Below are 24,654 nucleotides of genomic sequence, written 5' to 3'. Positions count from 1 at the left end.
AATCCAATTGCTACGCATGCGCAGTGCGAGTCAGACACATACGCGGTAACAAAACATAGACCAATTTGCGTACAATGGCCGCTTTGCGACCACATCTGAACTAGGCCGACTCTGAGTGGTATTGTAAGTAGCTATGATGCGACTAAGATGCAGTATTTAAGAATAAAATATGCTTCGCTACCCATGGTGGAGCATCTAAGTCACACTAAGGGGTATACTGTATCTACTAAAGGTCAAATCTTGGTTGGTTTTAATTTTTGGTTGATTTTCAGTCAATTTTGCAAATCAGCGATTTACTGAAGGCAAAACCAATGGCAAAAAGGACCAAAAAAACAAAACCGTCCACTTGAGAACATCAGATGAACATCGATCTTTTTTACTTAGACTAGTATAGGAGCTGCAGTATTTACAAGTGACCAAAAACTCAAAACAAACCCAACCAAACAATAAACCTGCCTATGGCAATTATGATGGGATAAGCACTGCACAGATCACTATGATCACTATGATCACTATGATCTGTGCAGGCATCTTTAGTGTATAAAGTGAAAAAAAATGGTTAAACATATTTATAAAATGGCCGGGGGTGTGCCAACCCCTCCCCCATTTTTCCTGTATCTAGTACTGGCTTCAACCATCTGGTAATGTTATGGCTGAAGACACACATAACTGGGTTACCCTGCCATCATATTACACTGCCCCAAACTGGTCACCCTAGGTCCGGAATTACTCTGGAAGTGGGGAGACCAAAAATATCACCCCTCCTGTAGATACCCCAGGCCAGGAGTGAAGTACTTGGCCTGATTCTGAGTTGAGAATAAAGCAGAAAAGAGCAAGTACTGTATCTTTGCACCAAGGCAAAACCATGTGCAGTGCAGGGGGGGGCAGATGTAAAATGTGCAGAGAGAGTTAGATTTGGGTGGGTTATTTTGTTTCTGTGCAGGGTAAATAATGGCTGCTTTATTTTGACACTGCAATTTAGATTTTAGTTTGAACACAACCCACCCAAATCTAACTCTCTCTGCACATGTTATATCTGCCCCCCCCCCCCCCCCCCCTGCAGTGCACATGGTTTTGCCCATTAGAGAACGAGAAAAATGTTGCTGCTGCGATCAGGTCTGAATTAAGCTGGACTGTTGCGGGGCGGGCGGAGGCAGCCGCATGACGCCACATACGACTCGGGATGCGGAGGGTAGCTGTTTGCCAGCACAGCTAGGATCTACTCGGCGGGTGCAAATGCAACGCCGCCGCGTGATGCTTTCACACCCGTGTAGTGCGTGACATGCGGGGTGGACTAGCCCTATGCTGGGCATCCCTCCACATCTCTGAGTAACTGATCAGAGATGTGCTAAATTTAGCACATCTACGATTAGATCTGAATCACCCCCATAGACATACTGAACTACATATAACATAAAGAAATCCAATTCCAAGACCCTGAGTGTCAACTTCACTCCAATTGAATAATGATGAAGTTCCTCTGTTAATCATCAATTGTCTATTACAGCAGAGGTATACATATAAATGTTTAACTCCTCCTACTGGTATAATATGGAGGTCCTAAGTGTGTAGTATACCAAATACTAAGTATTAAGGCTGGTTCACACTACGCAATTCGGGATTGCCGGCGATGGATGACTTTATTGTTGAACGGTATAGCGTTCAATGACATAGTGTGTACACACTAAACGTTATCATTCAATAATAATTTCTGTGATGTCACCGCAGGCATTCCCGGACATGCAGCTCAGCCCAACATTGACGGATTGAGCTGCATGTCAGCTCAATATTGGTGACTGCAGAACGGCATGCGGGAGCGCGCCTTGTTCATCAGTTACCAATATTACCCCACATACACACTGAACGAGTTCTGTCTAAAAATAAACAATAACGACATTTATGTCGTTATCATTAATTTTTAAGGCTCAAATCGGCTGTATTTTATAGTGTCACTGCAGTGCATCAGTGTCCCATGATTACCAGTACTGGGTCACACTTATTTATAGACTGATCTATTCACTTATAGGTCTGGAATCATTTTTATTCATTTAATATAATTTCTTGTTATGCACTCAATCAAATAAACTACTATGAATTTTTAACCATTGGCTCATTTCCTTCCTTTTTATCTTATACAATTGGAACGGACAAATTTTGCGCAGGGACATCTACCTCCTCTTGTTGAACCATTTATTGCTAAGTGGATACTGGTAGTGTGTCCACAATCCCAGCAGCAACTTGTGTGCACCGCCCCACTAGGTTTACCACAGTTTCAAAAACCAAATGTCATTATATGCCTGACCTTCAAGGGCTGCTTTGAGCAGTTCTTCTTGTTCAAACTTCAGCATACTTTTATATTGCTTAGAGAATCAGTTTTTTTTCAACTAAAACATTTTGGAGGTTGTTCATAACTTTGTGCTTTCATGTAGGAGGTGATTTATCAAAGCTTGGAGAGACATAACTTGGAAACGGATAAAGGGGGAGATTTATCAAAGCTTGGAGAGAGATAAAGTGGAGAGGGATACAGTACTAACCAATAAGCTCCTAACTGTCATTTTTCAAACACAACTTGTAAAATGACAGTTAGAAGCTGATTGGTTAGTACTTTACCTCACTTCACTTTATCTCTCCTCAGACTTCCATAAAGCTTATGCTAGGCATACATGCTACAATTATCTGGCCAATCGGCCCAATATTGGCAGATTGCTTATATAATTGTAGAGTATATGTGGGTAAGAAGTTCAAAAACATCGAGTGATCAGCCATGCCAAATCGTCCAGTATGTCCGTCCGATGCTATATTTTCACATTTGATATTTGGCCGCATTGGGCAGTGTATGCCCGACCAGAGCCGACCCCAGGACACTTCCCCTGTTCCTTCACATAGGAAGGGACAGGGAACTATTGTGGCCAATACACTTTGAGTGATCTCACAGTGTAAGTTCTTAATATCTGCAGGGTCTGATTCTGTCAGAATGCCTGTCAGACCACAGGGCATTTATCTATCTGCACGTGTATGCCCAGCATAAGTGTTGGCAGGATTATTCATACAAATATCTGTTGCTTCAGATGTATCTAATATACAGTATACAGCTGTGCATAGTGAGCTCAGTTACCAACATAAGGATGATATGCAGTGTGATAATAGAATGGCCCTTGTTCTCTTGTGACAAACATTCCGCTTGTGCCCGAATAGAATTTACATGTTACACTGTCTACAGTCACAGACAAATCACATCATCACTACAATGCACATGAAATGGGTGACACCTCAGTCCATGGCACAGACATGAGGGCACATGCTAGATGAATGAACAAATCGCCAGCAGTTTGTGGTGACACTGAAAATGAGATTATTTTTTGAAAAATGAAGCTATAGGGAGGTGTTGTCCAGCTGGCCATGGCCATGAGTATAATTGTCCCCAGTATGTTGTCCCGTAAAGTAGCTGATTACTGTAAGCAAGAATTTATACAGGTTGAGTATCCCATATCCAAATATCCGAAATACGGAATATTCCGAAATACAGACTTTTTTGAGCGAGAGTGAGATAGTGAAACTTTTGTTTTCTGATGGCTCAATGTACACAAACTTTGCTTAATACACACAGTTATTAAAAATATTGTATTAAATGACCTTCAGACTGTGTATATAAGGTGTATATGAAACATAAATGAATTGTGTGACTGTAGACACACTTTGTTTAATGCACAAAGTTATAAAAAATATTGGCTAAAATTACCTTCAGGCTGTGTGTATAAGGTGTATATGTAACATAAATGCATTCTGTGCTTATATTTAGGTCCCATCACCATGATATCTCATTATGGTATGCAATTATTCCAAAATACGGAAAAATCCGATATCCAAAATACCTCTGGTCCCAAGCATTTTGGATAAGGGATACTCAACCTGTATTGCAAAAAGTGTCTTTTATATTATAGTACATCTAACATACCTCACACATTTACAGGAGGTTTAATTCCTTTTATATGCTTTGTCCCCAGGCAAAGATTTCATCAGATGATGGTGAGGAGGAGGATTATAGGCATCACCGGGCAGAAACATTTGTGGTCAACTTTTACTCTGAGAGTCACAGTTTTGTGAGTCTACAAAGCAATTCTGATAAAATTCCCTGTGACACTGATTTGCCTGTGACTGTGGAATATGAAATCAATGGCCTGGATCCTAAAGATGATCATCTCACTTTCTTCTACTTTGTAAGTATTCTTAGATAACTCTAATGTGTATGCTAACTGGGCAGTAAATGGTAGAATGAATCCTTGTTCTCCTTATTTTATGCTTGTTTTCCTCTGCAGTGACACCACCACACTAATAGCTGGATTGGCCTCTGTCCAGATGAACCCAATTTGCCAGTGGTAGAACTCCCAGAGGTGATGGAGGCATTGGTCTCCGGATGCCATCTGTCAGATAGGCACCAAGAAGCAGGCTCAGTAAGGGAGGAAGGGTGGGGGGGTGGGGCACAGTTTCACCAGGCCCCACAGATAAATCCATCTGTAACCTCTGCCTGCACTCTGCTCATCATTGAAGCTTCACAGGCAGTGGCTACAGATACAGTAACTCTATCTGTAGGTTCTGGGGAACAACTGTCTCTCTTCCTATGGACCCCTCTCCCAGTAACACTTGCAGAAAGTAGCCTATAGTCCAGATGGCATTAGCTACCGGGGCAGAGCTACATAATGCATAACATTCCAGAACTTGGTAAATAAAAAAAAAAAGCAGCTCCTATAGATATGGCTGTCAAGAGCGAGCACAGGCCTGGGAACTGGGGACTCAGCAAAATTGAGTGAGGGGTGGCCAAGTCCCCTCCATATAAAAAATGTAGAAAAAAAACTATCACATTGGGGCACCACTCACAGCAAGAGGAGACATTTGTCCCTGGGAAGGGGGGGGGGGGGGATCATTGCAATCAACCCACCCTATAACACTTCTTACCTGCACACTACCACTGGCCACTTTATAGCACTGCAGCAGCACCAGTGCATCATGCAGGGAGTGTGGCAGCAGCCTCCCTAGACCCTCTGCAGCCAGTGCACAGCAGTAGTCTACTCCATCCCTGCAGTGCATGATGTGCAACTGACTCAGGAACAGACATCACAAGGATGGTGCAAGGTGTGCGGGTGGGTGTAGTATGAGTGGCCGGCGATCGAGATCCCGGCGGCCAGCATACCAGTGCCGGGATCCCCATCGCCGGCATGTTGGCAGCGGGGTGAGCGCAGATGAGCCCCTTGCGGGCTCGCTGCACTCACCACGCTGCGGGCACGGTGGCGTGCTACACGCGCCATGCTAATTATCCTCCCTCTAGGGGGGTCATGGACTCCCAAGAGGGAGAATAGTTGACGGTATGCCGGGTGTCAGGATTCCGGCGTCGGTATACTGAGCACCGGGATCCCAACAGGCTGCATACTGAATGCCACCCTGTGCGGGCTGCACCCGGCTGTCACCCTTGGAGGGAGTGACACCAACATGCTGCTGAAATATGTACAACAGACTCTGTTTTTATTCAAATGCATGTACTTACCTTGGAGGAACAGCAAGCAGATGGTGATATATTCAAATATATATGTATTGTGTGTCTGCTATATATTCATGTACTTGCTTCTTCTTCCTTTCCCATGTGAGTTCTAGTGAGAGAGAGAAAATGAGCCATGGAGCACATGTTGCAGACATATAGTACTTAAAAAGCTGTTACTGAAAGTTAATGTTTTTCATCTTAATATTGATCCTGTTACCCAGTACTATATAAAGAAGTTATACCTTTACAAGACTCATCCTGTCTGATTGCACGGTAACTCCCGTGATGATCTTTTATGTATGAGACCTCCCACTGCACACCTATGGTATTTCATCACCACATGCCAACAGGTTATGGGCCCAGACTAGAGTCTTTGGATGCAAAGCCTTCGCCTACATTCCTACAGAAAAACAGAGCAAGTTACAGAACCAATCAGTAGAGGTTGTTCTAGTAGGTTACAGTGAACATTCAAAAGGCTACAGAATTTTAAATAAAAAATCAGAAAAATAATTCTAAGTAACAGTGTGACATTCATGGAAGAAGCAAGAGATAATGTCATAATTCCAGAAAACTCAATTGAAGAGGAAAATACAGATTCCAAAGTAACAGATGAAGTAGAGATCACTCAAAAAGTTGAGGTACAACACAAGACAGATACCAGCGACACTCAGGAAAGTACAACAGTAGAAGTGAGACGCTCTTCAAGATAAAATATAGAAAAAGCCCCCATACATTTATTATACAAAGCGACAGCTGTTAACATACGAGAACCTACATCATGGGAAGAAATCGCTAAATTCCCAGAAAGAGAAGCACAGAAATGGCTAACAGCCACAAAGGAAGAATTTGAATCAATGAAAGACAACCATACATGGCCATTGAGGAAACTACCAATGGACTTTTAAGGTCAAGTATGATACTGAAGGAAAAGTAGAAACATACAAGGCAAGATTAGTTGCTAAAAGATAATCAGACATTTTCAGAAGATTATGGTGAAACATTTTCTCCAGTCGTGAAGCACACCACCATTAGAACCTTACTTCTAACAGCAGGCATAAAAGGTATGCAGGTGAAACATTTCGATGTGAAGATGGCTTTCCTACATGGTGAACTGAAAGAAGACATATAAATGGAACCAGGGCAGTAGAGAGCTTGGCTGGGCCCGGGTAATTTTCAGGGTGTGTGGCCTAATCACAGGAGGCATGGTCATGCACCCCTAGATAATAATGTAGAATTTTTTTTATTTTAATGCCTTCCTGGCCACACTGTAGCCAAGCACACAACATCATGCTGTGCTGAGGAGAAAAGCTGCAGCTGCCAGGTGGGGTGGAGGAACCTGGGCCCCTCCATCAGACCTGGGCCCTCCATCAGACCTGGGACCGGATATTTAGTACCCCCCCCCCACCCCCCCTCTTGGCACCACTGCATGGAACAACCACCAGGTTTTGTGAAAATTCAAGAACCAGTTCATGCATGTAAGCTTAACAAAGGAATATATGGTCTAAAGCAAGCAGCAAGAGCAGGAAATACAAGATAAATTAAGTCTTGATGGAGAATGGGATCATCAGAAGTTAAGCAGACCCCTGTCTTTATACAAAGTTAATAGAAAAAACATGGTTTTATGTATAAATTTGTGTGGACGATGAAGGGGACGAAATTGAAATAATACAAGATCTAAACAGTCAGTTTGAAACAAAAGACCTAGGTCACGTAATGCATTACTTTGGAATGCGGATCTCAAAGAAGATGACGGAATGTTCACATTAAGTCAGAAATACAAGATTCAGGAAACCATTGAGGAGTTTCATATGAAAAAAGCAAAGATAGCAAGCACTCCGATGGAGACAAGTTATGTAAAGGAATCAAATGATGAGAGTGAACTGTTACAAGATAGTCATCTATATAGAAAAGCTATAGGTAAATTGCTATACATTTCAACTGTTACCAGACCAGACATTTCCACACAGCAGTTGGGATCTTAAGCAGAAAGGTTTCCAAACCAACACAGATGGACTGGAATGCAGAGGGTAAATTCATCGCTTAAAGGGAACCATTAACTAGAAGCTTAAACTTTCAGCAAGCACAAGTCACAAGTTAACAGGACATGTTATTCTTGATGCATTCATCATATTGACTCAGACTGGGCTGGAGACACAAATGACAGGAAATCCACAAGTGGATAGTTATTCTCAATCGGAGAAGGATTAATCAACTGGACAAGCAAGAAAGTCTTCCGTAGCACTGTCATCTACTGAGGCTGAATATATCATGGCAGCTCACGCCAGTCAAGAAGTGATATGGACAATGCAACTACTATCAGACTTGAATGCCTCAAGAATAACCTATCGAGATATATGAGGATAATCAAGGATTCTTGCATTAGCACAAACAGAAAGAGTAAATCCAAGAACCAAGCATATTGATGACAAGCATCATTTTCAGAGGGATCTACAAGAACAAGGTTTTATAGAGTTGAACTATTGTCCAACAGAAGATATGACAGCTGATATCCTGACTAAGCCTCTGTTGGAGAGAGACATTGGATACTTATATCAAATGTGGTTTTAATTGAAGAAACCGAGTCTGTTTAGAAGGGGTGTTGAAATATGTACAACAGACTATGGGTTTATTCATATGCATGTACTTACCTTGTATGAACAGCAGATGGCGATTTACTCAAATATATGTCTATTGTTTGTCTGCTGTATATTCATGAACTTGCTTCTAATACCTTTCCCATCATGGAGCACTTGTTGCAGACATGTTGTATTTAAGAAGCTGTTACTGAAAGTTAATGTTTGTCATCTTTATATTGATCTTGTCACCCAGTACTACCTTTACAAGACTCATCCTGTCTGTTTGCAAGGTAACTCCCATGATGATCTTTTAATCTTTTATGTATGAGAACTCCTGCTGCACACCTATGGTATTCCATAGCCACATGCCAACACATGCCAGCTCCTAGTCAGTGGCAGGAGTTAGGTGCTGCAGTGTGACATTATCCTGCAACAACCGACTCCTGTCACTGACAAGGAGCTGGCACTGATGTAGCCGGGTGGGCTTCCCATTAGGTCACACCCTCTATTGACATCAGCAGGGGATGTCTGCTAGACCACACCCCTATCTACAGGCCACAGCCCATTTTCAGGCAAGCTCGCCATAGGCACCCAAGGGGGTTACAATTAGCATCACCAGGTGTTACCGACCTCTGTGCCACCACTGGACCCAGGCTCCTGCAGTGCACTTACAAACAAGCCTGGCCCCAGGTAAAGAGTACACCCCTTTTTTCAGCGCCCCTGCTTGTAGAAACCTATAATGGCTTCTTTTGTGAAAACGAGAGACTGCAGCAGATATCAGAGATATCTACCCTATATATTCATTCCAGGAAACTTATTATTTGCAGGTACCCCCAAAATTGGGTGTCTTTGGAGGATATCCCAAAAATAATTATCAATAAATAGACCCCCAATAAAAAACATACCTAGATATTAGGATCCTCTCAGCTATTAAATCCAATGTATTATTTATTTTCATGTTAATTTTAAAATTGATCCTAGAACAAACATAACAGCAAACTTTGAAAATCATATTCTTTCAATAGCAGATGGGCTAATGAACAATAATAAAAGAAAGGGGGGCTGGCTGGAGAGACAGAAGGGGTGCTGGCTGGAGAGACAGAAGGGGGGCTGGCTGGAGAAACAGAAGGGAAGCTGACTGGAGAGACAGAAAAGGTTGCTGACCTCTGATTGGAGACAGAAAGGGGTGCTGGATGGAGCTGGAGATACACTGGGGGGCTGGAGAGACCGAAGGGGGCTGGCTAGAGCTGAAGAGACACTGCGGGGCTGGAGCGTCAGAAACACAGGGGTGAGGCTAAAGAAACTGGGGGAAAGTGGCTGGAGATTATTCTCAACTGGCAGGATTTCTGGCACATTACTAACTCCTTTGCCTCCCTAGCAGTGCTACTGGACATGTGCTGTTGGAGGAGTGGAGATGGGAGGCAGTACAGTTTATTTTTGCCTCTTGGGGGCTCTGCCTATTTTATCAGTCCTGGGCCACACATTGTCTGATGGTAGCCCTGCTAGTTATCATTCCATAAGGCAGCCAGAAGAGTCACTAACTCTTTGGGAACAAGCAAGCAAGTATTATGGGGTGTCCCTGTGTTGGAACAAAGGCTCCATGATTCGTTATTATGTAGAATCACTTCAATCTTTAATAAGCAGTTCTTTCACCAAGTGTAAATAGTCTGCGTAGCCTATCCTAACCTACTGTATCCTATGCCATGCCTAGTCTGCCCCAGAGCACTGCTACATCTGGGAAGTAATCAACTCTTAAAATGAAATACTAACAATTATATACTGTAGCACATATTTGTTATACAGTTTATATTTCTTAATGCCAGAAGACTTTTTTTTTATTGTGTACATTTTATAATTGAATTTGGAGCTTCAGCTCTTTGGGTCATGAGCCTAAGGGAGATTCTGAATTGGGTGCAAAGTATAAAAAAAAAGCAAGTGACATTGCACCTGGGGAGTCATTCCGAGTTGATCGTAGCTGTGCTAAATTTAGCACAGCTACGATCGTTAACTCAGACATGCGGGGGATGCCCAGCACAGGGCTAGCCCACCCCGCATGCCAGTGCCGCCCCCCCCTCCCCCGCACAAATACAAAAGCATCGCATAGAGGTGATGCCTTTGTATTTGAGGAGTAACTCCCGGCCAGCGCAGCTCCTGCAGCTGGCCGGGAGTTGCTCGTCGCTCCCGCTGGCCGCAGCGGCTGCGTGACACATCACGCAGCCGCTGCGGCCCGCCCCCCCCCCCCAACGGTCCGGCCACGCCTGCGTTGGCCGGACCACTCCCCCTAAACGGCGGCTTTACGCCACCGTTCAGCCCCCTCCCGCCTAGCGACCGCCTCTGTCACAGAGGTGATCACTAGGTAATGAAAGCTGCCATGCGCCGGCGCACTGCGGCACCGATGCTTGCGCAGTTTTGACCCGATTGCTGCGCTGCAACAAACTGCAGCGAGCGATCGGGTCAGAATGACCCCCCTGGAACAAACCAGGTTGCAATGCAAGGTGTGCACATATATTTTTTTGTTTTTTGCATGCAGGGTAAACACTGGCTGCTTCTATATGTAGCGGATAAAGGGGGTCATTCCGAGTTGTTCGCTCGCAAGCTGCTTTTAGCAGCTTTGCACACGCTAAGCCGCCGCCTACTGGGAGTGAATCTTAGCATATTAAAATTGCAAACGAAAGATTAGCAGAATTGCGAATAGACACTTCTTAGCAGTTTCTGAGTAGCTCCACACTTACTCGGCATCTGCGATCAGTTCAGTGCTTGTCGTTCCAGGTTTGACGTTACAAACACACCCAGCGTTCGCCCAGACACTCCCCCGTTTCTCCAGCCACTCCCGCGTTTTTCCCGGAAACGGTAGCGTTTTTTCGCACACTCCCCTAAAACGGCCTGTTTCCGCCCAGAAACACCCACTTCCTGTCAATCACATTACGATCACCAGAACGAAGAAAAAACCTTGTAATGCCGTGAGTAAAATTCCTAACAGCATAGCAAATTTACTTTGCGCAGTCGCACTGCGGACATTGCGCATGCGCAGTAGCGACTAATCGCTCCGTTGCGAAAAAAAATAACGAGCGAACAACTCGGAATGACCCCCAAAAGCTGGACAGCTTTACTTTTGCACTTCAATTTATATTTGAGTTCTGTCAAGCACTTCTCACATCTAAGTCGATCTGCACATTTTAAATGCTGCTGTATGTGGGTATTTGTAGCCAAAGACCAATTAGAGTCCCCATGATTGATAACCCCTGTCCAAAATTGAAAATGCAGATGGTAATTAGATCTGTACCATGGATCAAAGATGAAGGTTGACTGGTCTGATGAATCCCATTTTTCTTTTGTGATAAGTAGTAATCTAGGTCAGTTTGCATTGTTTAACTAGGGAAATTATGCCACCAGGATGTATAGCGAGAAGGAAACACCCCAGTGGAGGGATCTTGATATTCTAGGCCATATGGATGTTAATTTGATGCGTACCACCTAAGCACAACTGTAGACCTTTAATGGCAATAGTTTTCTCCAATGGAAGTGGCCTCTTTCAACAGTATAATGTCACGCTGCAAGGATTGTTCAGAAATTGTTAGACGAACACAATGAAAAGTTCAAGCTGTCGCCCTGGGCTCCAGATTCACCAGATCTCATCCCAGTAGAGCTTCTGTAGTATGTGTTGCAACAACAAAACTTATCTTTGCCAGCATCACCTCACAACCTACTGTACAGGAGTTAAAGGATCTGCTGATCACATCCAGGTAGCAGATGACACAGGACACATTCAGAGGTCTTGTAGAGTTAATTCCTTACATCAGCAGCAATTTATACAGGTGTTTTGGCTCATCAGTGTATGTTTTTAACTTCCACTTGTCTACTATTATATTACATTACTTTTATATTAAGAATGTACTATATAATTATCTCTCTTTCCACAGCTGTTGTCTAAAGATGGAATCAATTCTTACAAGGAACATAAATTAGACCTTAAAGAGCACGTAAAAGACCCAAGTGAGTACAATATATACATAACATAAATATTGCAGTGTAGTATATTGTACTGTATAGTACAATATGTAAGAGTTCACTTCTCTATGTCTTTATTACCAGCGCAAAGAAATTTGTAATACTGAATTTAATTGAGTAGTCCATGACTGACTGATTATGAAGACTACTGGTTAGAGCAAATCATCACTCAATGCTAAGATATACCTCAACTTGAAGACTCATACACTTCTGCTTGTGACTAATTCAAAGAGTGAATGTCAATGGCCCTCATTCTGAGTTGATCGCTCGCTAGCTGCTTTTAGCAGCAGTACAAACGCTAAGCCGCCTCCCTCTGGCAGTGTATCTTAGCTTTGCAGAAGTGCGTACGAAAGGATCGCAGAACAGGGTTATTTTTTTTCAAGCAGTTTCAGAGTACCTGCAGACCTACTCCTTCCTTGCGATCACTTCAGTCTGTTAGTTCCTGTATTGACGTCACAAACACGCCCTGCGTTCGGCCAGCCACTCCCCCATTTCTCCAGGCACGCCTGCGTTTTTACCTGACACGCCTGCGTTTTTTAGCACACTCCCAGAAAACGGTCAGTTACCTCCCAGAAACGCCCCATTCCTGTCAATCACTCACCGATCAACAGAGCGACGGAAAAGAGTCGCTCGCCCTTGTGTAAAACTGCATAGTTTTTTTTTAAAGTACATCACGCATGCGCACTGTGTCCCGTACGCATGCACAGAAATGCTGATTTTTAGCCTGATCGCTGTGCTGCGAACAGCGGCAGCTAGCGATCAACTCGGAATTACCACCAATGTCAATGTGTGCTCATAAGTAGAGATGTGCGTCTGGCACTTTTCGTGTTTTGTGTTTTGGTTTTGGTTCTAATTCCACTTTCGTGTTTTGGTTTTGGCTTGGTTTTGCCAAAACCATACTTTCGGGTTTTGGTTTTGGATCTGGATGATTTTTGAAAAAATAAATAAAAAATAGCTAAAATCACAGAATTTGGGGGTAATTTTGCTCCTATGGTATTATTAACCTCAATAACATTCATTTCCACCAATTTCCAGTCTATTCTGAACACCTCACACCTCACAATATTGTTTTTAGGCCCAAAAGTTGCACTGAGGTCACTGCATGACTAAGCTAAGTGACACAAGTGGACAACACAAACACCTGGCCCATCTAGGCGTGGCACTGCAGTGTCAGACAGGAGGGCATATATATAAAAAAAAGGCCCCAAACAGCACATCATGCAAAGAAGAAAATTAATTGCAATGAGGTAGTTGTATGACTAAGCCAAGCGACACAAACAATTGGCCCATCTAGGAGTGGCACTGCAGTGGCAGACAGGAGGGCAGATATAAAAAAAAGGCCCCAAACAGCACATCATGCAAAGAAGAAAAAGAATTGCAATAAGGTAGTTGTATGACTAAGCCAAGCGACACAAACAATTGGCCCATCTAGGCGTGGCACTGCAGTGGCAGACAGGAGGGCAGATATTAAAAAAAGGCCCCAAACAGCACATCATTCAAAGAAGAAAAAAAGGTGCACTGAGGTTGCTGTATGACTAAGCTAAGCGACATAACCACCTGGCCCATCTAGTAGCGTCACGCAGTGGCTGAATGTCGAGAGTGGGCCGCAATTGTTCGGTCCACTGACAGCATCTCCAGCACGCTCCAGTCACTTTAAAAAAAATCTGCAATTGGTGGATTTATACGGCAGTACCCCAGGACTAATACAGCAGTACCCCTGGACTCATACGGCAATGTCACACAGGATGGCACTTTTCAAAAACGAGGCCCCAAACAGCACCTCATGCAAAGATGTCGAAGAGGAGCAATAAGGTAGCTGTGTGACTAAGCTAAGCGACACAAACAATTCCAACTGGAATTATACGTCCAAATCACTGGGATTATACATCCAAATCACTGAACTTAATTGGCAAAATCACTGTAATTATACGTCAAAATCACTGGAATTAATTGGCAAGATCACTGGAATTATACGTCCAAATCACTGGAATTAATTGGCAAAATCACTGGAATTAATAATTATACGTCCAAATCACTGGAATTATTTGGTAAAATCACTGGAATTATACGTCTAAATCACTGGAATTAATTGGCAAGATCACTGTAATTAATAATTATACGTCCAAATCACTGTAATTAATTGGCAAAATCAATGTAATTATACGTCCAAATCACTGGAATTAATTGGCAAGATCACTGTAATTAATAATTAAATGTCCAAATCACTGAAATTAAATGGCAAAATCTCGCTATCGCCTGCATAGTGAAGTGGAATCTAGATGGGATTTGGTACCGGGGACACAATACCTCCATCAATTGTCTAAATCCCACTGCACTAATGGCGTATACCGGTCGCACGTCTAACACCAACATAATTGTCAAGGCCTCAGTTATGAGGGCTTCCATCGTCATGTGAAGCTGAACCACTAGTCATGAACATAGGCCATGGCCTCAGCCGTTCCTTGCCAGTCCGTGTCGTAAATGGCATATTGGCAAGTTTATGTTTTTCTCAGAGCATTTAAATTTCTTTTTTGGGGTCTTTTTACTGAACTTTGGCTTTTAGGATTTTACATGTCCTCTACTATCACATTGGGCATCGGCATTGGAAGATAACGTTGATGGCATTTCATCGTCTATGTCATGGCTAGTGGCAGCAGCTTCAGCACTAGGCGGAAGTGGTTCTTGATCTTTCCCTATTTTATCCTCCAAATTTTTGTTCTCCTGATGCTGCACAAGACACTTCACCTGGTCTAATGCAGGACAACACAGCACAACTGAAAGAGACTTATACAGCTACACTGGATATATGGCAGCAGAGGACACCACCACTGTGACTGGTCACTGGACTTATGCACAAGAGACTTCCCCTGGTCTAAAGCAGGACAACACAGCAAAAATGCAAGCCAGCAGCACTGGGGACATATAGCAGCAGAGGACACCAACACTGTGACTGGCTGGACTGATGCAGCACAATAACTGACTACACTGGACTGGACAGCACAACACAGCACAAGACTCGCCACCCTACTTTACCGCACCCACAGACACTGAACACTGAGGACACGTCCTCTCAATACACTCTCCGAGACTGGAGTGAAAATGGCCGCGATGCGTGGCTCCTTATATGGAATCCAAATCCCGCTAGAATCCGACAGCGGGATGATGACATTTTGCCTCGTTCTGGTTTCCGAGTCAGGTGGGAAAACTCGAGCCTGACTCGGAACCGGGCTCTGAGCGTGAAGTCCGGTAGGGTTCGGTTCTCTGAGATCCGAACCCGCTCATCTCTACTCATAAAAAGTAACAAAAAAAAAAAAGACTGGGAGAATAGACGTGTTGGAGAGAGTGTATCATTCCCATGTGTATAATTTTGAATGACGGTAGGTCGCCTATGTATTATGCTACAAGTGACAGTAATTCAGACACCATTAGTGATTTCAGTACATGAAGTACTGTAGACAGAGCCGGATTAAGGGGGTGTCACAGGGGGTTAGTACCCCGGGCCCTCCTCCCTGAAGGGGCCCCCCGGACAGAGCTGCTTAGATCCATCTGACCCTACTACATGCACAGCATACACAGTCACGCTGCACGAATGGTTACTCACAGCAGCAGCTACAGCAGTAGTAGCTGCCTGGCTTGCAGGGACCATGCCTCTTCCCAGCGTCACCGAGGAGAGAGGGACCCGGATCAGCGGACTGGACAGGAGACGGAACAGACCTCTCTGCTGCCCTGATAAGGAGGGCTGTCAAGCAAGATAGTCCGGAGGTGAGCGCCTACCCCACACAGTAATGAGTTTACTGTTATAGTCCGCAGCAGTGGCAGTGCAGACTGCATATACTGTGTTAAATCTCAATGGGCAGGGACTTAAACCTTTATAATAGTTACCCCATATCCCTAAGAAGCAAGAAAAGTCGTCCCCCCCCCCCCCCCCCGTTAAAAAGCACTAAACAAAAAAAAACACTACCCCACCCTGCGGCCAATGTATTTTTTTTTTACCTCCCTTCTCCTCCAGCATAATTTAACGGTATATTATTCCTGCCTCACCCCCAATAGTTATTGATTCCCCCCCCCCCCCTGGGAGTTGCCCCCCCTCCTCCACCACCACTTCCCTAGGCATACATGATCCCCACACACACACACACACACACACACACACACACACACACATGCAGGGGCCCCCTATTTTAAGTGCCCTGGGCCCCCCAAAGGCTTAATCCGGCTCTGACTGTAGATCTTAGCTTCAACAAGGTTAGTGAATAAGAACATACATCCAGCAACAGAGACTCTTTACAGGGTATATACGTGCATGCAAGAAACTACAGCCTTCTGAGAAAGTCTTCTGTTATACAGTAATAAACAATTCCTGGTAATCAGGATTCTGCAGTTATTTACCAAAACTTGTAGTGACCGATGATATAGAAACATAGAATTTGATAGCATCAGATAAGAAATACTTGGCCCACCTAGTTTGCCCATGTACACGCACACACTTAGGATTCATTTTTTTGTAAGGAGCCAGTTAATCTACCAGTATATTTTTGGAATGTGGGAGGAAACTATAACACCCGTCGGAAACCCATGCAAGCACAGAGAGAAAATACAAACTCCACAGATTTAGAGCCTTGGTGGGAATCCAACCCATGACCTCAATGCTGTGAGGCAGTAATGCTAACCATTGCACCATCCGTGCTGTCCTGTACCACATGAAACCAGAATTTGCTATGTTGCTCTGTAGTCCAGAAACTTTGCTAATAATTATGATGGTCTCTAACAGTGATAGTCTAGTATAGTTTGCACCTATTTTGGGCAGGTACACAAACAGATGTAGCCGTCTTTGCTGCAATGTATGCCATGTCAGGGTGTGATTTGCAGCCGGCGATCACTTCTTAATTAAAGGAGTTCTGACACCCCTTATGATGCCACTGAATAACTTCTAATCGAGTGTAATCTGTTTTTATGAAATCAAATTAATGTTGTTTCTTCAGTGCATCCAGAAAGTATTCACAGCGCTTCACTTTTTCCACATTTTGTTATGTTGCAGCCATATTCCAAACTGGAATAAATTCATTTTTCCCCCTCCAAAGTCTACACACAATACAATACCTCATAATGACAACTTGAAAAAAGTGTTTTTGAGATTTCTGCTAATTTCTTTAAAATAAAAAACTAATAAATCACATGTACATAAGTATTCACAGCCTTTGCTCAATACTTTGTTGATGCACCTTTGGCAGCAATTACAGCTTCAAGTATTTTTTTAATATGATGCCACAAGCTTGGCACACCTATCTGTGGCCAGTTTCCCCATTCCTCTTTGCAGCACCTCTCAAGCTCCATCAGGTTGGATGTGAAGCGTCGGTGCACAGCCATTTTCAGATCTCTCCAGAGATGTTGAATCGGATTCAAGTCTGGGCGCTGTCTGGGCCACTCAAGGACATTCATAGAGTTTTCTTGAAGCCACTTCTTTGATATCTTGGCTGTGTGCTTAGGGTGGTTGTTCTGCTAAAAGATGAACCGTCACCCCAGTCTGAGTTCAAGAGCGCTCTCAAGCAGATTTTCATCCAGGACGTCTCTGTACATTGCTACATTCATCTTTCCCTCTATCCTGACTAGTCTCCTGGTTCCTGACGCTGAAAAACATCCACACAGCATGGTGTTGCCACCACTATGCTTCACTGTAGGGATGGTATTGGCCTGGTGATGAGCGGTGCCTGGTTTCCTCCAAACATGACGCTTGGCATTCACGCCAAAGAGTTCAATCTTTGTCTCATCAGAGCAGAGAATTTTGTTTCTCCTTCAGGTGCATTTTGGCAAACTCCAGGCTGGCCACTATGTGCTTTTTTTTTTTACTAAGGAGTGGCTTCCGTCTGGTTACTCTGCCATACATGCCTGATTGGTGGATTGCTGCAGAGATGGTTGTCCTTCTGGAAGGTTCTCCTCTCTCCACAGAGGAATGCAGTAGCTCTGACAGAGTGACCATCGGGTTCTTGGTCACCTCCCTGACTAGGGCCGTTCTCCCCCGATCACTCAGTTTAGATGACCGGCCAACTCAAGAAGGAGTCCTGGTGGTTCTGAACTTCTTCCATTTATGGATGATGGAGGCCACTGTGCTCATTGGGACCATCAAAGCAGCAGATATTTTTCTGTACCCTTCCCCAGATTTTTGCATCGAGACAATCCTGTGTCGGAGGTCTACAAACAGTCAAATGTGGGACCTTATATAGACAGGTGCGTGCCTTTCCAAATCATGTTTAAGAAACTGAATTTAACACATGTGGACTCCAATTAAGCTGTAGGAACATCTCAAGGATAATCAGTGGAAACAGGATGCACCTGAGCTCAATTGTGAGCTTTATGGCAAAGGCTGTGAATACTTATGTACATCTAGTTTCTTAGTTTTTTATTTTTAATAAATTTGCAAATATCTCAAAAACACTTTTTTCACGTTGTCATTATGGGGTATTGTGTGTAGAATGTGGAGGGGAAAAAAATAATTTATTCCATTTTTGAATAAGGCTGTAACATAACAAAATGTGGAAAAAGTGAAGCGCTGTGAATACTTTCCGGATGCACTCTATAAAAGCACCATAAAATGAGTATGAATAGAATAGCTTCTGATTTGCAGTGGTTTCAATAGAACCACCACCAAATAGAACACGCCACGGCAGATTGTCATTTAGAAATGGAAACCACTGCTTAGTAAATGCTATTAATTAAAATAAAAACAGTGTCAAATAACAGTAGTTTCCCGTGGTTTCTAAATGACACCAAAACTGCCACTTAGTAAATGCTATCAGTAAAACATAGATGGAGGTTTTGAAATGGCAGCAAAACCACAGCTTAGTAAATTTAGTTCATAAGATGCTGCAGAGGCTTGCCATGCATGCCTGTAGTTGCATTTTATTCAATTAATATGCGCTTGTTCACATCCATTCACTACACAGACCTGATTGCTAGGGTGCGTTTTTTGCATCCCTGCGAACAGGTAGTCGCCGCCTACAGGGGGAGGGGGAAATCGGCATGTGCAGGAGAGCTGCACAAACAGAAGTCTGTGCATTCTCTGCACAGACCAGGACATACTCTTCCAGTGCGATGATCGGGGCCGGAGCTGAAACCCTCCCTCCAAAAGCCTTGTGCCTCCTGAGTTTTTCTGGACACTCCTTAAAAATGGTCAGTTGCCACCCACAAACGGCCTCTTCCTGTCAGTCACCTTGCGATCGCCCGTGCGATCGCTTTTCTCGCACCCTCCGGTCGCTGCCCGGCGCTCCCCATTGATGTGGACCGACGCACCTGCGTATTGCGGTGCATACTCATGTGCAGTTCAGACCTGATCGCTGGCTGCACGTAAACGCAGCCTAGCGATCAGGTCTGAATTAGGTCCTTTATGTGTTACTGCTCTGAGATGATTACTATATGGTCAGCAATGAGGGATTGTTTCTGATTTATGTTTTTTTACTTTGTTTACAGGAACACACGGATCATTCACTTTAAATGTCCATGTAGATAAAAGTTTGGCCCCTATTTTCGCTATCTTAATTTTCACTGTATTGCCCAAAGGAGAAACTGTTGTAGGTAGAGCAGAATACAAAGTTTCATCCTGTTCCAGGAACAATGTGAGTATATAAACATAGACAATATCAGAATGCATTATAGAGGTGGTATATTTGTATGGAAGAGGAAAGCTATTACTATTATACTTTATTTATATGGGGCCACAAGCAGGGACGTGCGGTGAGGTAAATGGCTCAGGAGGCACTGGCTAGTACCAGAGTCAGATATAAACACAATATATATGCCAAAGGGTTCATGTGAGCATTAGGTAAAGACATACCTCCCAAATTCTGTGCTGTGGGAGTTGGGACACGCCGCGCCGGAGGCGCGGTTGCGGATGTATAAGGGGTGGGACTTCTGGAAGAGGGGTGGGGTCTCACAGTAAGGGGGCATGGCCTATTGCAGCGCCCCCCCTCCCCATTTTCATCATTTTGGGGGCATGTCTAGCGCTCCATGACTGCCCCCCCGCCCGCGGGACATTGCGACCCGCGGGAGGGACAGTGGGACAGTGTCCAATTAGCGGGACTGTCCCGCTGAAATCGGGACAGTTGGGAGGTATAGTAAAGATGCAGCAGAATAAACTCCTGGAAACTTGGTGAGGTTCGATTAGAGATGTGTGGAAAAGATACTCACCTGCCATAGACTTTTACCCCACAGTTTTGACTATAAAAATTATTAGAATAATATTTCTAACATATTTTTTGTATTTTTATATACTTTATACAGTCAAATCTCTGGTGCAAACGTTACTATGACAGAAAAGGCTCTGCCTCACCTTAACGCACGTCACCTGATACAAGTGCCTTACATAGTACATGGGCCCTCATTCCGAGTTGATCGCTCGCTAGCTGCTTTTAGCAGCAGTGCAAACGCTAAGCCACCGCCCTCTGGGAGTGTATCTTAGCTTAGCAGAAGTGCGACTGAAAGGTTAGCAGAATAGTGTTGACATTTTTTCAAGCAGTTTCAGAGTAGCTGCAGACCTACTCCTTCCTTGCGATCACTTCAGTCTGTTTGGTTCCTGGTTTGACGTCACAAACACGCCCTGCGTTTATCCAGCCACTCCCCCATTTCCCCAGGCATGCCTGCGTTTTTACCTGACACGCCTGCGTTTTTTTAGCACACTACCGGAAAACGGCCAGTTACCACCAGAAGCACCCACTTCCTGTCAATCATTCAACGAACAACAGTGCAACTGAAAAACGTCGCTAGATCTTGTGTGAAACTGCATAGTTTTGTGTGAAAGTACATCGCGCGTACGCACTGCGCACCATGCGCATGTGCAGAAGTGCTCATTTTTATCCTGATCGCTGCGCTGCGAACAACGGCAGCTAGCGATCAACTCGGAATGACCCCCATAAAGTACTGTAGTGTAAACAAAACAAGAAAAAAAGCGTATAGTTTGAAATATTGTATAAAATGGGGAGCATGATACTGTACTGTATATAACCATTGGTGCATATGGAGTCATAATACCCACGAAAAAAGCCACGGGTCAGTGCCATTGTTGGTATTTAAGAGAAGATGCTGGAAGAAGCGAGGAGAGGAAAATCACATTAGGGAAGAGGATTCTGCTCATGATAACAATCTAAGGGGACAGACAGGGGTGACACAGAAGGTAGACTGTGAGAAATGAACACAGGGGGCAATTCAGAGTTGATCACAACAGCAATTTTTTTAGCAGTTGGGCAAAACTATGTTGTACTACAGGTGGGGCAGATGTAACATGTGCAGAGAGAGTTAGATTTTGGTGGGTTATATTGTTTCTGTGCAGGTAGGCTTTATTTTTACACTGCAATTTAGATTTCAATGTGAACACACCCCACCCAAATCTAATCTCTCTGCACATTTTACATCTGCCCCACCTGCAGTGCCAAATGGTTTTTTTTCCGTTAGTGTGCTTTTTTGGTTTGCTAACAACTCTGAATAACCCCCTATAGAGCAGAGGGTTAAGCGGAGAGCTGTAAGAAATTAAAGGGGAAATAGACATTAAATTAAGGTCTACATTTATTTAACTGCTTTTTTTTTAAAAGCAAACTGCTGGTTTGTGAACTGTATGATTTACTAAAGGCAAGATAAACGTATTAATACAAGTAAGCATTTCTGTCCATGTGTATGCTGAATCTTACAGATCCATAAACTCCAGAATGCAAAAACACCCATGATCAGTGACATGAGAGTTACCAATAAGAGAGTAGGATGAGCTGTTTGACATAAAAGAGTATAAACTATTTACATAGATTTTTTATCAATTTCAAATTACAGTCGATCTGAACCGAAGTTGTGTTTCAGCTGATAAAACACACATTTACTAACAGATGATTTGTTTTATATTAAATTTTAAATGTTAGTAAATTTTAGCACAGGAAACACCAAAATTGATTTAGATCGATTTTAGCGGGTCATTCCGAGTTGTTCGCTCGTTATTTTTTTTTTGCTACGGAGCGATTAGTCGCAAACTGCGCACGCGCAATGTGTGCAGCGCGCCTGCGCCAAGTAAATTAGCACAAAAGTTTGGTATTTTACTCATGGCGTAACAAAGTTTTTTCTTCTGATCGGAGTGTGATTGACAGGAAGTGGGTGTTTCTGGGCGGAAACTGGCTGTTTTCTGGGAGTGTGCGGAAAAATGCAGGCGTTTCAGGGAAAAACACGGGAGTATCTGGAGAAACGGGGGAGTGGCTGGGCGTGTGTGTGACGTCAAACCAGGAACGAAACTGACTGAACTGATCGCTATTTGTGAGTAGGTCTGGAGCTACTCAGAAACTGCTAAGAAATTTCTATTCGCAATTCTGCTAATCTTTCGTTCGCAATTCTGCTAAGCAAAGATACACTCCCAGAGGGTGGCGGCTTAGCGGGTGCAATGCTGCTAAAAGCAGCTAGCGAGCGAACAACTCGGAATCACCCCCTAAGTCAATTCAGATTAAATAATTTATGAAAAATGACTTTAAGGAAATATACTCTTAAGTTTCTCAATTACACTTAAAAGAGTAGTAAATAGTGAGGTATCCCATTAGCCTTGAAAATGCAGATTTAAAAAAAAAAAAAATCAATATTTTTTTACCCCCCCCCATCCTATTATTTATCACGTAAAACCCGTTTTTCACTCGAAAATACATAGTGTCTGCGAAAAGTTGCGGACCTATGTATTTTCGACCTATGTAACACCTGGTAAACCAATTAGCTGCTGTAAATTACCACGGCTAATTGGATGCCCCCATTTAGTCACATAAATATCACATTAAATAGCAGAAAGATAAATATATTAAATGGATAAAATTGTTACAGAAATGATCACATAAAATGTTATGAGAAGTATAAAATAGAGAAAATAGTTAAACTATAGGTAAAAATAGCGTGAAATGTGCATCAGTTTTAAACTACAATTCCCGACTCGGGAATTGTAATTTCAAAACGGATATACACTTCATGCTATTTACAGTACGCAAATCACAGAGCTAGACTAGAACCCCAGCAGCTCTAATGGTACTACGCAACATGCATACAAACTGCAATAACAGCTATGCTGTACTAGAAGCCTGGTTGTCATGGTGTTATTGGTGATGAGCTATAACCATACAGTACATAAAAACAAGAGGTGAAAATCAGATTTTTGGTATTAAAATGCACAACTGAGAGGATTGCGGTCAGGCCCCTCCGGGATTAGGGGCGCTGAAATTTAAGCTTCATTAGTTTCTATGTAGGTCCGCCACTGAGTGTAGTATTATTATAATGCTAATGGTTGGTCTTGATTTGAATGGCTATACAGTAGGTAGACTGTGATTTTGTGTAGGTGGATTCAATTTTAGATTCAGTTTATGCTCCATGTGAAGGAAGCGCTGTGCAGTTTAACAAAGAGCAGATAAAGGTCTTCCTGTGCTCCTATGTACATTCTGGAGATGGGGATGGTGTCTACTGGCAGAGATAGTCTGCAGATGTTGATGCTTTGTATTAGCAGTTTCTTTTTCACCTAGATTTAACACTTTATTGGGTCTATTCAATGCATGTCGTATCATCTCCGACGGAGAGGATCCAACAATGCAGTATTCAATTTGCGGGCAAATCCGACTGGTTTTGCACGTTTTCGACTATGCCAATATGACTTTTTTCAAAGTCGGATTGACATTGTCGAAAATGGGACTAAAACCTGCCGGATTTGGCTGCAAATCCGACAAAACACGTGGATCCCGGGCTAATCTGCTGATCCATGTGTTTTCCGACATGTCGCTAAAATGGCAGTACCATTGAATAGGTCGAATCATGATTCAACCTAAATAAGTCGGAAACTGCCGTCTTTCCAACTAGATGGCAGTTCCGACTTCAATCGAATAGACCCCTATGTGATTTACACAGTTAAGTGCTGCGTCTTCTCCTTTAAGCAGACAGGGAAATGCCCAGTAACAAGAACGTAAATGAAAACATGAAACACATTTTGCCTGTGTTAAACAAGACTTCTTCGGAGAATAAAAGATGGTGGAATAACATTATAGCATCCCAATTTGAGAGAGTAATTGTGGAATGGCACAGATGGGACTAACATCATTATGTGATATTTGCCAAATTAACACTTCATACATCTGTGTGACAACATAGTTACTATGCTGTCCTCCCATTAGATATAGACCACATAGAAAAGCAGCTTAAATGCTGGTAAATTCTTTCATTTTCAAGGTACATTAAGTATTTATTTCTTTTTATTTACATGCACAACCCACCAATATCCATTGTAGTTACGTATAAGGCAACTGGTTCTACTGTTTTCAAAAAACTATCCCAGTGTTAATGTATGGAAGCTACTGGCCGATTCCTCTTTTGACATGCAGAAGGTATTCTGGTTTTGTCTGTGCATGATCAGACCGAGGTGGGGATTCCTTTGCCTCTGAAGAACAGTCAGGGCCTCATGGCTCCCTATTTGTAAAGAATATTAGTACTTACTATGGCATAGTGAGAATAACCTTAAAAGTAAGCACTGCTTAGTAGTTGTGTATGATTTGC

The 24,654-nt window shown here is 43.2% G+C and overlaps 1 protein-coding gene across 1 annotated transcript in view; it reads left to right on the top strand.

Annotated features, from left to right (window-relative positions):
- The window catches only part of LOC135056656 (alpha-2-macroglobulin-like), a 213,897-nt gene that overhangs the window by 83,275 nt on the left and 105,968 nt on the right, over positions 1 to 24,654 (top strand). Inside the window, exons 12-14 of the mRNA XM_063962102.1 lie at positions 4,005 to 4,217; positions 12,030 to 12,102; positions 19,582 to 19,727. Coding sequence (XP_063818172.1) covers positions 4,005 to 4,217; positions 12,030 to 12,102; positions 19,582 to 19,727 — 432 coding nt within the window. The remainder of the gene's footprint in view (positions 1 to 4,004; positions 4,218 to 12,029; positions 12,103 to 19,581; positions 19,728 to 24,654) is intronic.

The sequence above is a fragment of the Pseudophryne corroboree genome, chromosome 3, assembly GCF_028390025.1.
Source record: "Pseudophryne corroboree isolate aPseCor3 chromosome 3, aPseCor3.hap2, whole genome shotgun sequence".
Taxonomy (NCBI): domain Eukaryota; kingdom Metazoa; phylum Chordata; class Amphibia; order Anura; family Myobatrachidae; genus Pseudophryne; species Pseudophryne corroboree.
The sequence above is the reverse complement of the archived record's forward strand: the minus strand, read 5'-3'. Positions and strand labels throughout refer to the sequence as shown.